The sequence below is a fragment of the Hibiscus syriacus genome, unplaced genomic scaffold (assembly GCF_006381635.1).
Source record: "Hibiscus syriacus cultivar Baekdansim isolate YM2019G1 unplaced genomic scaffold, ASM638163v2 tig00003715_pilon, whole genome shotgun sequence".
Classification (NCBI taxonomy): domain Eukaryota; kingdom Viridiplantae; phylum Streptophyta; class Magnoliopsida; order Malvales; family Malvaceae; genus Hibiscus; species Hibiscus syriacus.
Genome location: NW_024061980.1, coordinates 75660 through 91493, shown reverse-complemented (window position 1 = coordinate 91493; position 15834 = coordinate 75660). Strand labels below are relative to the sequence as shown.

General features: G+C 36.4%; 1 protein-coding gene across 2 annotated transcripts in view; it reads left to right on the top strand.

Moving 5' to 3' along the window:
* Nucleotides 1-4862: 4862 nt before the first annotated feature.
* LOC120179798 (structural maintenance of chromosomes protein 3-like) overlaps nt 4863-15834 on the top strand; it is a 41604-nt gene continuing 30632 nt past the window's right edge. Inside the window, exons 1-6 of one of the 2 annotated variants that reach the window (XM_039185286.1) lie at nt 4863-4927; nt 5769-5808; nt 5914-5989; nt 6200-6238; nt 6342-6409; nt 6494-6565. In XM_039185286.1, coding sequence (XP_039041217.1) covers nt 5794-5808; nt 5914-5989; nt 6200-6238; nt 6342-6409; nt 6494-6565 — 270 coding nt within the window. In that variant the 5' untranslated portion in view covers nt 4863-4927; nt 5769-5793. Of the gene's footprint in view, nt 4928-5768; nt 5809-5913; nt 5990-6199; nt 6239-6341; nt 6410-6493; nt 6566-15834 lie in introns of those variants that run through there. The other variant, XM_039185292.1, reaches the window with a different exon arrangement.

The window sequence follows — 15834 nt, the reverse complement described above, 5'->3', positions numbered from 1 at the left end:
AGCAAACTCCTCATCTGGAACTTGCAGCTTCCTCTGTATTTAGACTTTTATTTGAATAAGTGTAGGGTGTACTATACTTAAACCCTGGATTTTAAGAAATAATAATTCCTTTATCACCGAGATCGTTTGATTCGTATAAATTATTTAAATTAGAGATATTTAAATAATATAAGTCCACCAATTGAAAAATAATAAAATTATAGTATTTTAAAGACATAGAGGGGTGTAAATGAATTTAACTTGAATGAAAAAAAATTGAATTCATGATTGTTTGTTTAATTTTGAAGGTATTCATATTTGATTTGTATTTATTTAAATTTGTAATATTATGTTCGATTATTTATTTTTAAAAGTGTTCATGCTCGTTCGTTTGCATTCGCGAACATGTTTCTTTAACGTTCATGAACATGTTCATTTAATGTTCCTGAACATACTCGTTTAACGTTTGTCAATATATTCAATCAACGTTTACAAACATGTTCGTCAAAATAGTTAAATTACACTACTATTCCATAAATTTCTTAAGCTTCACAATTTGAACTCTAAAGTTCACCATGTATTCAATTTAGTCTCTATCTCCATCAACACTTAAAATATAAACAAAAGAAAACCACAGAGAAACAAGTAAACGAGCTCGTACACTAATTAATAAACAAGCTTATGAATGAATCAATAAATAAATTTATTCATGATCATAAATAAATCAAGCATACCTCTATACGTGTATTAAATGAACATAATTTTTTTAAACATACACATTTATTTAACTTAATGATAATTCATCAAACTCTATGTTTATTTACAACCCTAAAGGCACGCAAAACTCAAAACAATTCAACTTTAGTAAACTACGTTTATAATCACTATATTATAAAATGCTGGGTTATCTCGTTGTAATCCCTATTATGTTGCTCAACAAGGCACGTAGGCATGTAGTTTGGGCATCAAGAGTAAATCCCAATGATGAGACTAATACAAACATATATTAGAGAGCATAATTGTATTAGAGATATAAAGAATAATAATTGTACCTATAATATATAAAGAACTTTAGAGTTTACTCGAACTACTCAACTAGCTCCTAAGGCAGGATGTGAAAAATTATTACATAATTGATGTACCAATGTCAAAATGCAATAGAGTTAAGAAACTTGCTCTAACACTGATCAATGGAAATCAAGATGACCAATATTAAAGGATATATGACTACCTTGCTAAACTGAGAGGAACAAATCCTGGGACAACAACCATATGCCATCTAGATAATAAGTTATTTGTCATAATGCACATTCGTCTCCAAGCCTGCAAGGATGGCTTCAAAGACTGTTGAAGACCAATCATTAGTCTTGATAGATATTTTCTTAAAGGTTATCATCAAGGTTATCTTTTGACAGCAGTTGGGGTAGATATAATATCCCTTGGTTTATGCTGCTGTTGAGAGTGAAAACTATTCTTCTTGATCTTGGATTTTACAAATGCTTGAAGTAGAATTCGAGCTGAAAAATTCCTATCATTACACATTCATGTCAGACAAACAGAAGGTAAAGTACCAACATTATAACTTAGTTTAAGATATACTTTATGTTTATATGTTAGTACTGATTAATTATTTAGTACATAATTTAGCGGAGGTAATTGCATAATTTTTTTCCCCAATGATGACCATAGGAATTGCCTAAATGATTTTTAATATTAGTTTGTGCATTCTGTCAGGTGTTGGCCTAAGCATGCAAGAGACATAAGTATGAGTTTCTATTGAATTTAAAGATCGGCATGTTGTAGACCTATAGTCTTATTCATGCAATAATAGAAAGTGAAACCTTACAGATATAATGCATTTACTTTGCAATTTGGTCTAATTTCTACCATGTCTAATGAACTGATCATTTGGACAAAGTTTTTAGACATACCTTGTATACATGTTACTTCGGCCATTTTCAAGAATCAAGAGAGGCTTGGAATTTATGTTAGTAGTTTCTACTTAAAAGAAACTCAATTGAACATATATTCAAATATGATTAGACCACCCAGAGGTTCAAAACAATGGGCTCATCATACCAAAAACGAGCCTATCTTACCCCATAGAATTAGAAGGCCAATGGGTATACCTAAAAAAACAGAACAAAGGGACTTGAATAATCATTGACATCAACTGAAAAAATAGTCAGGAAAAGTCTTGTTAGAATGACATAAAAATGTGAAATTCAAGGCCACAATAAAAGATCTTGTAAGGGACAAATTGGTGGCAATACACATGTTATGCTAGCAAAAAAAGGTTTCAAAAAGGGAACATGCCTTCTTAACAAAGCTTTATCAGTCAACACCATCAAGGGAGTTAAACACAACGATCAGGCGTCAAAGTAAGATGAATGATGTCTTCTCAGCAGAGTTTCACTAACTGGCCTCAAGTCCAAGTTAGTGGAAGCACACAAGTCATTGGAGACATACATGTAACAACAATAAGAGTTATAAAAATACATGCAAGTGCATTAACAATTAATTTTGGTGTTGTGTATTTCATTGTCAATTAATTTAGACAACTTGTACATTCCAGATTAGGATACCAGTGGTAGCAACTCCAAGCCAGTACCACCAAGTGAGTCAAACACAACCTTAAACACAAAGACCAGACATGACAGTAAGGTGAATGATGCCTTTTCAGCAGAGGTCTCTCACCCAACCTCAAATGTAAGATCCTACTTCAAAGAGTCTAGACGGAAATGAATACGAACCAGATTAATTTGTCAATCAACAACCTTTTGTGACAACTATTTTGTGTGTAAAATATATTTTTTTAGATGTAATTTTTTTGAAAATATGTATTGTGGTGAGGAAGTCTATTGTGTCTAGTCTATTTTGGTAGAACTTGTAGTTGAGATTTTTTAGAGAACATAGGATTGAAGGTTGTTATTTACATATGTATGAACATATGACTAAATTAATGAATGCATTATTTTATTCAATTACTTATGTAATTTATATATGTCTTTGAATTAAGTTTATGAGGCAAGTATGTAGATTTTATTTTGTATTGTTAAACCTTATCATAATAAGACATTAAAAATAACATAACATTAACATTAACAAATCTATAAAATAACAGACCATTAACGTCATTAACATCAAAATCTACATTATTAACATCAAAATAACATAACATTTAAAAAAGATCATGCTAATCTTCATATTTTCATTAGCATAATTTACATCAAAATAACATCATTAATCGTCTTCAAGTTTCAATACAATACTACACTACTTATTGCATAAATCATCCTCAAATTTCAATGCCTACTACATAAGCTACCAAAAATCATCCTCCAACTTCAATACCCATTACATAAGCTATGAAAAATATTCTTTAACCTTTATCCACGTAAAATGAAGGTAAAATAAAGCAAAGCATATAATAGCAAAAATCCAAACAAATCTCTCATTTCTTATCATATTTTCAATTGCTTTGATGTTTATGAGCAGCCTAACCACAAGCACCTTTGCACGAGGAGTCGTCGGTGGCTCATGCCATTGAAAAATATTACACGATCGACACCACCGATTACCATAATTATTGAAATAAAAAAAACGTCTCCCAGAATTGTCGTCCGACCATGCTGTCTTCAACACCACTGGAATTCCACACATGCATATTGAAATCAGATTTGCCTCAGTCATTCTGGAGTTCTCTTCGACGGCCCATTTTCTATTTTGTTTGATTTTAAGGTTAAGAATTTTGACTCCCATAAATCTAATCTCAAATACATACATATCCTATTTTTTTTATTAACTGATCATACGTGGCAAGTTTTATTATTTAAAAAAGTTACGTGAGCACTCTCTTAGTCAGGGGTAACAACTATGTGATCGAAAAACTAAATGTTTTAAATTTAGCGATAAAAACACAAAATGTATAAAGTTCAATAAGGAAAATAAACAAATTTAAAATACAATGAGTGAAACATGAGAGAGAGAGTAAAATACAAAAATAATTCATGTAATTTACCCTAAAAGCTAAAAGTGTTTTGACGCTATTCCTTATTTTTGTTGCAAATTTCAGTGCCTCAATAAAATTTCCTTCTACTAATACAAGGTTGGAGTCCTATAAGGGAAAAAGAGTACCAACAAATCCATTAATCATATAAAATCATATCGTTTATTACATCAGTCTCGATGAAATCGGGATAACCAATGTCAAAGAAAAAAATAACATGATGAGAGAGAGCTCACCTAATTAAAACATGAGCCACTCTATTGACCTCCCGATATATATAAACCACCATACAACTAAGAATTTAGTTACATTGATCACGAATAAAACGTAAATAAATTTAGATAATAAACTCGTTGTTCATAACCATTGTTGAGTCCAGTTCAAAGAGAACACGTTGCCAGATCTATTCTAACGCCATATTAATCGCAACCCCGAAACTATGCAATTCGACCAAAGCTGAATCAAAGTACTCAAGCGAAGTGGTAGCAAGTCCATCCAGACCATTCTATGCTCATCACGTGCAACGACTCCCACGATAACAATTCTAGAAGCCGGATCATACACACCATCAACATTTACCTTGATTGTTTTGACACTAAAAATAATACAGAACACGATTTTCGACAACAAAAACCTCATAAATAACAATCGTACAAATACGCCATTTAAAGGCACACCGTAGCAAAACTCGGAAACAACTCAGTTTTTGCCGCTCATATTTTTACATATTTGTGGTTTCCCTCCCAGATTCGAAGTCTATCTCACTAATCTGTAGAATGTGCGCACATTGCTTAACCTACGCGCTATAAGGCTAACTTTAGAATCGGAGCAACCCAAAAATAACTGGAAAAATCTAAAAACTTAATCGACCGCCTTATTTTAGTCTTCCTTTCACTTTTCTTCTTTGCAGCACATGAGCTAAATTAGTTGCTCTTACTGGTAAGTTCTCTTGTGGCATTAATTTCATTAGTTTCTACTACTATTTCTCAACCTTTTTTAACCGCTATTTTAGAATTGATTGAAGTAGTTAGTAATCCTGGTGCAAAATTTCAGGAGATAATTGTGTTATTTTTGCTTATTTCGCTGGTTATTTGTTGTTTGTCTAGGGTTTTATTTTCTTGTTTGATTTGGTTTTCTCATGCGCTCGAAATCCTAGCTTCTGTGGATTTCAGTGTTATTTTTCATGCCCCGGAATGTTTTCTTCTACGAGCTTTCTCGTTTTCTTTTCCTGTCTGTGAAGAAGAGAAGGTTTTCTATATGCTAAAGAGGCTCGATTGCTTTTCATTTTTTGTTACTTATATTGGAGTTTATAAATTGTACTACATTTGAAAGGGGAAAAAAGGTAGAGTGAATTGAGAAAGAGAACACCTTAGGGTTTTTGTTATTTGCCTTCACGCTTCCACATTCTAACGAGAACACCTTGTGGTTTTTTGCTTTCGAAGGTAGTTGATAAAAAAACCACAAGGGAATCATGAAAACTAAAACCATATATTTAATTAAAAACTAACAAATAATTAAAATGGGAAACACATTCGAAAACAATTGTTCTGTATTACAGTTAAATCATGCAATTTGATATTAACAAAAATATTTTTCTTTCAGTTTTAATTTTTTCTAAATTTCAGTGTTCTTTGTTGTGTATCCTAAAATATTTTTTAGGCAATAACCCCATGATACTTTAAAAGTTGGTAATCGTATAGGCATCTATTTAGTGTGGTGTACGCTATCTATCTTTTCTGCAATTGCTACTGAATTTCTTTTCTTCCTAATTCGTTTACAGTGGCTTGCTAATTTGGTAGTTCATCATGTTTATAAAACAGGTGATCATTAGTTCTTTGTGCTGTTGATGGTTTATTAATTTTGGAATTTATGCATTCAGTTCATTTTTTGACGATCTTTTTCCATTATCTTCTGTTTGAATCTAGATTATTATTGAAGGGTTCAAAAGCTACAGGGAGCAGATTGCTACTGAGCCTTTCAGTCCAAAAGTTAATTGTGTTGGTAAAGTTGAATTTACTTAAAAATTGCTAGTTGGTAATTTACCACGTGTTCATGGAGAAGTCCCATTATCAAAGAAACTGAACTCTTATATTACGATTTATCATGTTTCAGTGTTTAGTAAAATCTTTTAGTCTAGCTAAGTTGATGTCCGAATTATAATCTGTAATCATTTCTAACAAATTGTATTTATTTAAAAAATTGCTTCTGCAGTTGGTGCTAATGGTTCTGGCAAAACAAATTTTTTCCATGGTAACTGTGCTTTGATTATATTTTTTTCACTTCTATTTGTTGACTGGCGTTTTTTTTAATCAAGTGACATTGAACTTGCTCATTGTTTTACTTTTTCTGGTAGCAATTCGTTTTGTTTTGAGTGACCTGTTCCAAAATCTGCGCGGTGAAGATAGACATGCTCTACTACATGTATGTATTGGAATACATTTCTTCAGTTTCAACTGTTTTTCTCGGTTTGCTCGTTGTTTTTAATGCATGCCACTACTCAAACAGGAAGGTGCAGGACACCAAGTTGTATCTGCATTTGTGGAGATTGTTTTTGATAATTTTGACAATCGTATCCCGGTAATAATTTGCTACTTCCCACTTTTTCACCTTTTTTTTTCTTTAGCTGAGGAAGTTGTGGGGAAGCACATCTATTTTTTTACCTTTTTATATGAATGTTTGTGATGTTCTTTTTTTTTTCATTCTTTTTTTCCCTTAAAAACTTTTTTTTTTAATTTTGGTTTTTTGAAAATTTATTGGCTAATGCTTCCTGTCTGTGTCTAAGAAATTAAGTTTAATCATTTTGATATGCTATTCTTTTGCTCTTTCTGTATGATATTAACATTTTATGTACTTTTTTCCATCATTCTTTCAAACTATGATACTCTGTTTTTTGGACATTGAGACAAGGTCAACATTCTTTAAATGCTTCATGGTGGTACAAGTTAGCCATTTTAACATTGTTCAAAATCACTAATATTTAATGTTGACGAAGTGATTAAATGATAACCACATTCGTCTTTCTCTAAAACTATCAAACCTTGTGCGATCAACAAACCTTATTCTAATATTGTTATTTTTTCAGAAATTAGTTTCTTTCTATTCTTCTATCTGATCCTTGTTTAGCTTGGGAGTTCTATTTGCTGCCACAGAAAATTATGATCAGTTTGTAGCGTGGTGGTATCATGAAAATTGTGGTGGTATCATGAAAATTGTGGTGTGTTTGCCATAGTAATTCTCATTAACAACTTTTTGTTGCTTTATTGTGTCATGTAAACTAGTCATAGAATATGTTCAATATGATATGAATCATGTCTAAGCACACTTGTCGAGGCCCAAAACAAGGGTGCGACACAGGTTATCCTAGTATTACTATTTTTTTCTTCTTTTTTTTTGATAGGAATAGTAGGCCTCACTAAAAAACCCCTTCATGATTAATGGAACTTGAAAATAGTTCCTTAACCAGCGGAAGGAGGAAAAGAGTGCCTTAGGAATTCATTAACCTCAAAACATTACAAAGTAATACAAAGTCTAATCTCCCTCCAGAGATAAAAAGCCAAAAAGAAACAATCCTAAACAGAACATAATTCTCAACCAATACCAGCCTTAGCTAGAACATCCGCCTCTATATTGGTTGTCCTACTAACCCATCTAATAAGACCTTCATAAACACTAAGCTTTTGAATAATGTCCTTAACAACTTGAACATAAACGACAAGACAAGAACCAACATCCTTGACCCAACCAATTGCCACCTTACTATCACTCTCGATAATCAATCTCTCTTTAAATCTGTGGCGAATAGATTCATAATAATATAACCCCGTTAGAATAGCTTTCAATTCCATCAAAGTTGGAGGTCCCGGACCAGCCGGCTCTTTGAAGGAGCCAAGAATCGAACCAGAAATGTCTTTCAGAACACCACCTAAACCACTCCTCTTCCAATCACTAGAAGTAGCCGCATCCACATTAAGTTTAATAAAACCCTTTGGAGGAGGGGACCAAGGAAACTTAGTTGAAATCCGATTAGTATGAGACGAGCAAGAATCCACTAAGGACGGGTCTGCAATAAGAGCATCCTTGGAAATAGAAATCTGAGTTTCCCTAGCTAGAAACCATGAAGCAAGCCTGCACCTTGCTAGAAAGAATATTTCTGCTCGATCAAGTTTCCCTCCTTCAAACACTATATAATTCCTAGTTTTCCATATTGTCCATAAGACCACTCCAGGGATAAATGACCACATAAGAGAGTTGGTCTTCAAGTTAGTCCATGCTACTAGGAATTTTTTAGCATCTTCATTAAAAACAGATTGAAAATTCCAATAGCCCATGAATTTAGTCCATATTGGCCAAACAATCGAACAGGAAAAAAATAGATGAGATGAAGACTCTTCTTCTAGATTACAAAAAGGACACATAGAATCATTTATGCCCTGAACACCTCTCTTAACCAGAGCTGTCTTCACTGCCAGCTTCTTTAAGATAACTTGCCAAAGAAAAGTCTCCACTCTTGGAGGCAACAGGCCCCTCCAAACAATAGATTTCCAAAAATTAGCTTCCTCCGAATCGGATCTCCCCGAATAATTTAGATTGGCACATGATTTAACATTGAAAACCCCTTCTCCATTCCCCTTCCAAAACAGTCCATCAAAAGCATCAGCAGAAACAGAAAAATCTGAAATAACAGCCATCAAGTTTGACCATTGTTCAAATTCCCAGTCATTCAACTCCCTTCTCAACTGGACGTTCCAAAACCAGCCCCCAGAGCTGTAATCCCCAAACTGAAATAATCTTCCAGTTTTGTTCACTGTAATAGAGAATAGTCTAGGAAACATGACCATCAAAGGATGATCCAATGCCCAATTGTCTTGCCAAAACCGAATATTCCTCCCATTGCCAATTTTATAGCTATAATTGCTTCTGATACTACAGCCCATCGAATCAGCTTTAAAATGATTATTCACCAAAGATCTCCATATCCAAGAAAATTTAGGAGAAACCTTACTGTCAAACTGCATCAATGAAGAATCCATTTTATATTTAATGCAAATCATTTCCCTCCAAATCGCCTTCCTCTCAATAGCAAACCTCCAAGCCCACTTTTCCAATAAAGCCCTATTCATCGTATTTATATTAGGAACTCCCAAGCCTCTTTCAATTTTTGGTTTACAAACGTCGGTCCAGCTTACCCAATGGATCTTCTTCCTCCCATCTCCTCCACCCCATAAAAAATTTGACATAATAGAGTTTAGGGTATTGTATACTGAAGCTGGAACCTTAAACAATGACAAATAGTATATAGAAAGTGAACATAGGACTGATTTAATCAGAACCAGCCTGCCCGCCAGGTGATAAAGAAGAGCCTTTCCAACCTGTTAACCTCTTATTGAAACTTTGCACCACTGGATCCCACAGAATGTTAGAGTTCCTGTATGGACCAAGAGGGAGTCCCAAATATTCTGAGGGAAAAGAACCCACTGAACATCCAATCGTAGCTGCCCAATCCTTAATTTCCTCTTCCTTTAAGTTCACCCCAACCAATTTGCACTTCTTCAAGTTCAATTGAAGTCCAGAAATAATCTCAAACACTCGAAGCACCCTCTTCACATTCAAGATCTGTTTTTTCGACGCACCACAGAAAATTATAAGGTCGTCAGCAAATTGTAGTGAGATGAGTGAGAAAGTTAGTGAGAGAGAGTGTGTGGAGCTGAGAGGTAATGGTTCTCGTGGCAGAGGTAGAACAGTGCCTGGTGGAGGATCGTGGGTAGCATTTATAGACAATCTTAGTAGAAGAGTGCATAGAAGTGTTTTATGGGATCGTTTTAGTCTTCATGGCAAGGTGGTTAAGGTGTTTATTCCATTCGTTAATAGGAGACCTAACTATAAAGATAAAACGTTTGCCTTTGTGCACTTTGCAAGCAAGGAGGATTTGCTGAATGCAATGAGTAAGATGAATAATGTCATGGTAGACGGGAGGAGAATAGTGGTTTCGACTGCAAAATATCAGAAGAGCAGTTTTCCAGGGAACCTTAAGTGCAATAGTGTAGCGGGGCCTGGAGATGCATGTGTGGAGGTTTCCAAAAGGAAAAGTCCATTATGTCAAGATGTTGATGTTGGGAAGAAGGAGCTGTTGAACAAGTTTCGTGATGGCAGAACATATATGGAGACGGTAGCGGGAGTAAGAAATGTTGAGGGTCAGCATGTAATCAGATCTGGAGATAAGAGGGAGGTGAAGAAGCCTTTGGAAGTCTTTATTCTTATGGAGGAAAGAATATGGTTGAGATCGTCTTTAACAGGTATTTGTAAAGCGATTTTTGAAGTTGAGTTTGTTCAGAGGGCTTTAAGGAGTGAGGGAATCAATGTCAAGGTGGTAAGGTGGGGCTATGCAAAAAATGCTTGTTTGATAGTTTTCCGGTCAGTGGAGGAGAAAGATGCAGCGGTGGAAACCAAGTGGGAGGCTTTGTCCTTTTGGTTTGAAAGGTTGGAGCCTGTTATGGAAGAGAAGTGTGTCCCATTACCTTATTGTGCAGTTTCCATGATAGGTGTACCTTTAAATTGCTGGACAAGTTCTTTCTTAACAAGTTTGGCATCGAGATGGGGTAAATTAGTGAAGATCCAGGAACATACAACTCAAAAACTGGATTGCAGGGTGGCTCATATGTTGTTAAGGGTTGAGAGTCCGTTTGATATCCCGTCCCAGGTCACCATTAACACTTATGGAAGGCCTTTTATTATTAAGATTAAAGTGGATGACAGTGAGGATTTCTTTCCTGTGATAGAAGGAGTGGATGAAGAAGGTTCTGTGGAGGGAACAATTGATCCATGGGAGGAGACATCGTCGGAAGGGAATCAAGAGGATGACCGGGAGGGTCTACATGAGCAGTTGAATTTCAAAATGTTGACAGACGCTCAGAACAGTGTTGAAGCATGGGTTAGGAATGCTACAAATGGAGGTGTCACGCTTACCGATGGTAATTTGAATGAAAAGGTAGAAGTCAATAATATCCTAGGAGATGACTTTTGTTCTGAGGGGACAATACTAGGTGAGGTTCATAGTCAACAGCAAGTGTCAGGGGTTTTTTCTGCAAGAAGAAAAAGGGTGCAGAGCTTGGGAGATGTTACCTCGGGACAAGATAAAGTGGTCAAAGACGATGGGCTTATTTCCAGCATGGGGAGGAGAAAAGTGTTTGGGCCTGAACAGAGGAGTCCAAGATCAAATCGAAATGGGGTTAAGTATGCAGATTTTACATATGGTATACAAGATGATTCTGGTATGTAGAATGGGTCTGTTTCATTGGCCCAGAGGTGCCCTATTGGGAGGAGTGCTTCAGTTAGTAAAGCTGGAAGAGGTTTGTATAAGAATGTGTATGCTAAGAGGGGGGAAGTTAATAGTTGCAGTGGTAAGGGGTCGGATTTTGTTTCAGATAAGAATAAATAGGGGAGGACAGAAGCTTTGAAATGTTGAAATGTCTCTAAATTGTTGGGGGTTAAATTTAAAGGAGGGGAGATAGAGTTCTTGACTAAAGTAGGTCCTATGGTAAAGGAGAGGGATGATTGATGGTGGGTAGTAGGAACAGGGATTTAAGGTTATGGTATGATTTTGATGGTAGAGTGGTCCATAATGTGTTGGAATGTTAGGGGTTTGGGTAGAAGGGTGAAAGCTCGAGCAATTAGGAGGTTTGTTGAGGAGAAAAAGCCTACAATTTTATTTTTACAAGAATCTAAACTGGAAGTTGTAAGTCCTTTGTTAGTAAGGAAAATGGGGGGTAAAATACTCACTGGTGCAGTAGTAGTTCCTGCTGTGGGTTCTGCTGGTGGTTTAATTACTTTGTGGAATCAAAAGGATTTTGTGGTAAAGGAAGAAGTCATCCACAACAGATTTGTGGCATTAAAAGGGTTATTGGAAGGAGATCCAAGAATTTATTGTTTTATTAATGTCTACGGTCCGAGTGTTGATGCAGACAAGGAGCAGTTTTTTAGGGAGTTATCATCTTTTTTGGAACAGCTTGATTGTCCAGTGTGTTTAGGAGGAGATTTCAATGCAGTATTGACTCAGGAAGAGAAAGATGGAGGAGCAGTGAATCCGGTAACTATGAACAGTTTCAGAGAGTTTGTTAGTCAGGCGAATTTGATGGATTTGCCGTTATTTGGAGGTCGTTTTACGTGGTGTAACAATAGGGAAGTTCCAACTTTTGAGAGGTTGGATCGGTTTTTGGTTGATCATTCATATTTTTCGTCTTTTCCAAAATTAGGCCAAACCTTGCTTCCAAGGTCTGTCTCTGATCACAATATCATTTTGTTGGAGAATAAGGAATGTAATTCGGGGCCGAAACCGTTTCGGTTGTTTAATTATGTGTTGGAGGAAGAGGGGTTTAATGAGATGATGAAAACAGAGTTGTGTAAATTCTGCAAAGGGGCGAACCCGATGTCCATATACAAAGTTCTTAATCGGGTGAAGGATGTGGCAAAGAGATGGTCGATGAGGGATTATCTTCAGCTGCCAGGAAAAATCAGAACGTTGGAGAGAGAAATTCATGATATGGAAATAGACTTGCAAAAAGGACTTCCCATGGTGTCTATGCAATCTATTGTCGAAGCAAAGAGAGAATTATGGGAGCTACAAAAAAAAGAAGAATCGATTTGGATGCAAAAGTCTAGAATAAAGTGGAGATTGGATGGAGATAAGAACACTAGTTTTTTCCATCATAGTGCGGCAGTAAGAGGGAGGATAAATTGTATCAAATCTCTTAAAGTTGACAATGTAGTCACAGTAGATCCCCGTGTTATCAAAGCTTCTGTGGTGAAGTTCTTCAAGGGGTTGTTTAATCAGAGGAATACTTTGAAGGTTGAAGATTTAAATCTGGATTTTCTTAGACTATCGGAAGGGAGGTGCCTAGCATTGGAGAAGCCATTTTCGGAAGAGGAGGTATGGGATGTTATTGTTCATTCGGATAGTAATAAAGCTCCAGGACCGGACGGTCTAAATTTAGGCTTCTTCAAGAAATTCTGGACCACAATGAAGGACGATGTGATGTTGTTTTTTAAAGATTTCTATGTGGGGAAGGAGTGGGACTCGGAGGTAAATCATTCTTTTATTTCTCTCATTCCTAAGAAGGCTAATCCAGAGGGGTTGGAAGATTTTAGGCCAATTAGCCTAGTCGGAGGGCTATATAAAATTTTATCAAAGGTTTTAGCTAGAAGATTGAGTTTGTGCATTAACGATATAATGAGTCCGTCTCAATTTGCTTTCATTCCGGGAAGGAACATATTGGATTGCTCGTTTATTGCTAATGAATGCATTGACTTTTGGAGGAAGAAAGGGTTGAAGGGAGTAGTCTTCAAAGTGGATTTCAAGAGAGCCTACGATTCGGTTGATTGGGATATTTTGATGAAAATTATGAGCAAAATGGGGTTTGGTGACAAGTGGAGGTCATGGATGTATCAATGTATGTCTTCAGCATCCATTTCGGTTCTAGTAAACAGGTCAGCTACAGAGAAATTTCACACGGCGAGGGGATTAAGATAGGGTTGTTCGTTATCGCCTTTACTGTTCAATATGGCTGGTGAGCTACTGCATCTGTTGCTTACTAAAGCAGTTAACATAGGACTGTTTTCAGGTTTCGATGTAGGTGTTCATGATAGGACATTTAAGCTTTCGCATTTGCAATTTGCGGATGGCCTTATAATTTTCAGTAAAGGCTCTATTCGTGATTTGAGGAATGTCAGAAGAGTGTTATTAATATGAGTTACTGGTGGGGTTGAAGATTAATCAAGTCAAGAGCAGAATTTATGGTATCAATGTTGAGGATGGGGCGTTAGCTACTTGGGCGAATGATATTGGTTGTTCGGTAGGAAGTTTCCCATCAGAGTATCTAGGTTTACCCTTGGGTTATAAGAGAAATTCGGCTGCCATGTGGGAGCCAATAGTGGAGAGATTTCATGCTAAGTTGAGCGGTTGGAAGTCTAATTCCCTGTCTCTTGCAGGAAGGGTGGTGTTGGTTAAGTCAGTGTTGTGCTCGCTCCCTGTTTGTTTTCTTTCCATTTTCAAAATTCCAGTTTCTGTGCTAAAGAAACTAAATTCTATCATGGCTTCATTTTTGTGGGGGGGTGCAGCGGATAAAAAAAATATCCACTGGTTAAATTGGAGTTCGGTTAGTAAACCAAAAAGATTGGGGGGTCTAGTGGTCCCGAATTTATTACTCTTGAACAGAGCATTATTGGGGAAGTGGGTTTGGAAGTTTGCATCAGAGAAAGAGTCTTGGTGGAAGAGGGTAGTATGTGGTGTTTATGACTTGGATCCGAAATGCATAATGATGGGGAATTCGTGGCCAGGCCGTGCATCATGGATTTGGAGAGGTGTGGTTAAAAATTTCTTTTCCGATGATGGTTTTGGGGATTGTATTAGGAGGAATATGCGTTTGAAGACAGGGAAAGGGAACTATGTGCAGTTCTGGAATGATGTATGGTTGGGTGAAGTACCTTTGAAAATACAGTTTCTTAGACTATGTTCTTTCGAGCAACAAATCGGGTAAGGTGATGGAGTTTAGGGTGAATAATGGCGCTGGTTGGGTGTGGGACATTCAAATGAGGCGAAATTTGGCGGATTGGGAGGTTGAACAGCTGTTGCAATTGATTTCTATGTTGAACAATATCTCAATATCGCCATGTGAGGAAGACTGTTGGATTTGGTCAGGGAATGGTGAGGGTTGTTTTTCAGCTAAATCTTGTATCCACATTTTCCTTGATCAAGATGGTAGTCAGCAGAAGATGGAGATCTGGGAGAGACATATTTGGGCAGGGATTGCTCCTCCACGGGTGGAGACATTTGTATGGCAAGTTGCTCACCAGAGAGTGGCAGTGAAGGAGGAATTACTGAAGCGAGGAGTTGTAGGGATTGATGATCCTTTATGCTCTTTGTGTGGTAGGGAAATGGAATCAGTTTCGCATCTATTTTTGCATTGCGAGGTAGTATGGTGTCTGTGGGCCAGATTATTGAATATTTGGAATTTGTCCTTTGTGATTCCAAAGAATATCATGGACTTTTTAAATTTGTGGGATGATTTACTTCCGAATTCTTTGATATGGAAATTTATTCCAGGGGTGTTGATGTGGTCAGTGTGGAAATGCAGAAATGAGGTTATTTTTCATAAAGTTAAGCTGGATGTGGTGAGACTGTTCTTTATTGTCCGTTTTAGAATAGCTTTTTGGTTTGTTGCAAAGTTCAAGGATGTGAATATTCCTTTAGACTCTCTTGTGGGAGATTTAAAACTTGCAGATTTGGTGGGAAGACAAGGAAATGGCATCTTTAAACCAATTTGCTGGGTTCCTCCTCCGGATGGGTTCTTAAAGCTCAATGTTGATGGAGCGATGGTAAAGGGTTGGGATAAGGGAGGCATTGGTGGTTTGATTCGGGACAGTAAATGTGTGTTGCTTCAATGGTTTTCAGAAAGAGTTGGGGGTGATCCTCCTATCTTCGCAGAATTATTGGCGATTAAGAGGGGGTTATGTCTTCTGGAAGATTTAAGTTTTGTCCCTAATCGGAGGTTTATTCTTGAATCTGATTCAAGTAATGCCCTAAAGTGGATCAAGAATCCAGGTTTATGCACTCCTATGTTTCAAGTACTGGTGAAGGAGATAGTCTCTCTTATGGCAGGGAAGGATATCATTATCAAGCATATTGTGAGGGCTGCAAATTGGGAAGCTGACAAATTAGTTAAGGATGGGATAGGGTGATGTAATGGTTTCTGTCTGCTTGTATTGAGGAGTAGATAATTTTATTTCCTATGTTTAGCTGTTGTGTTTAAGTTTTATGTAATTTCTGGTGGTGTTTGCAGATGTTTAGGGTTTGC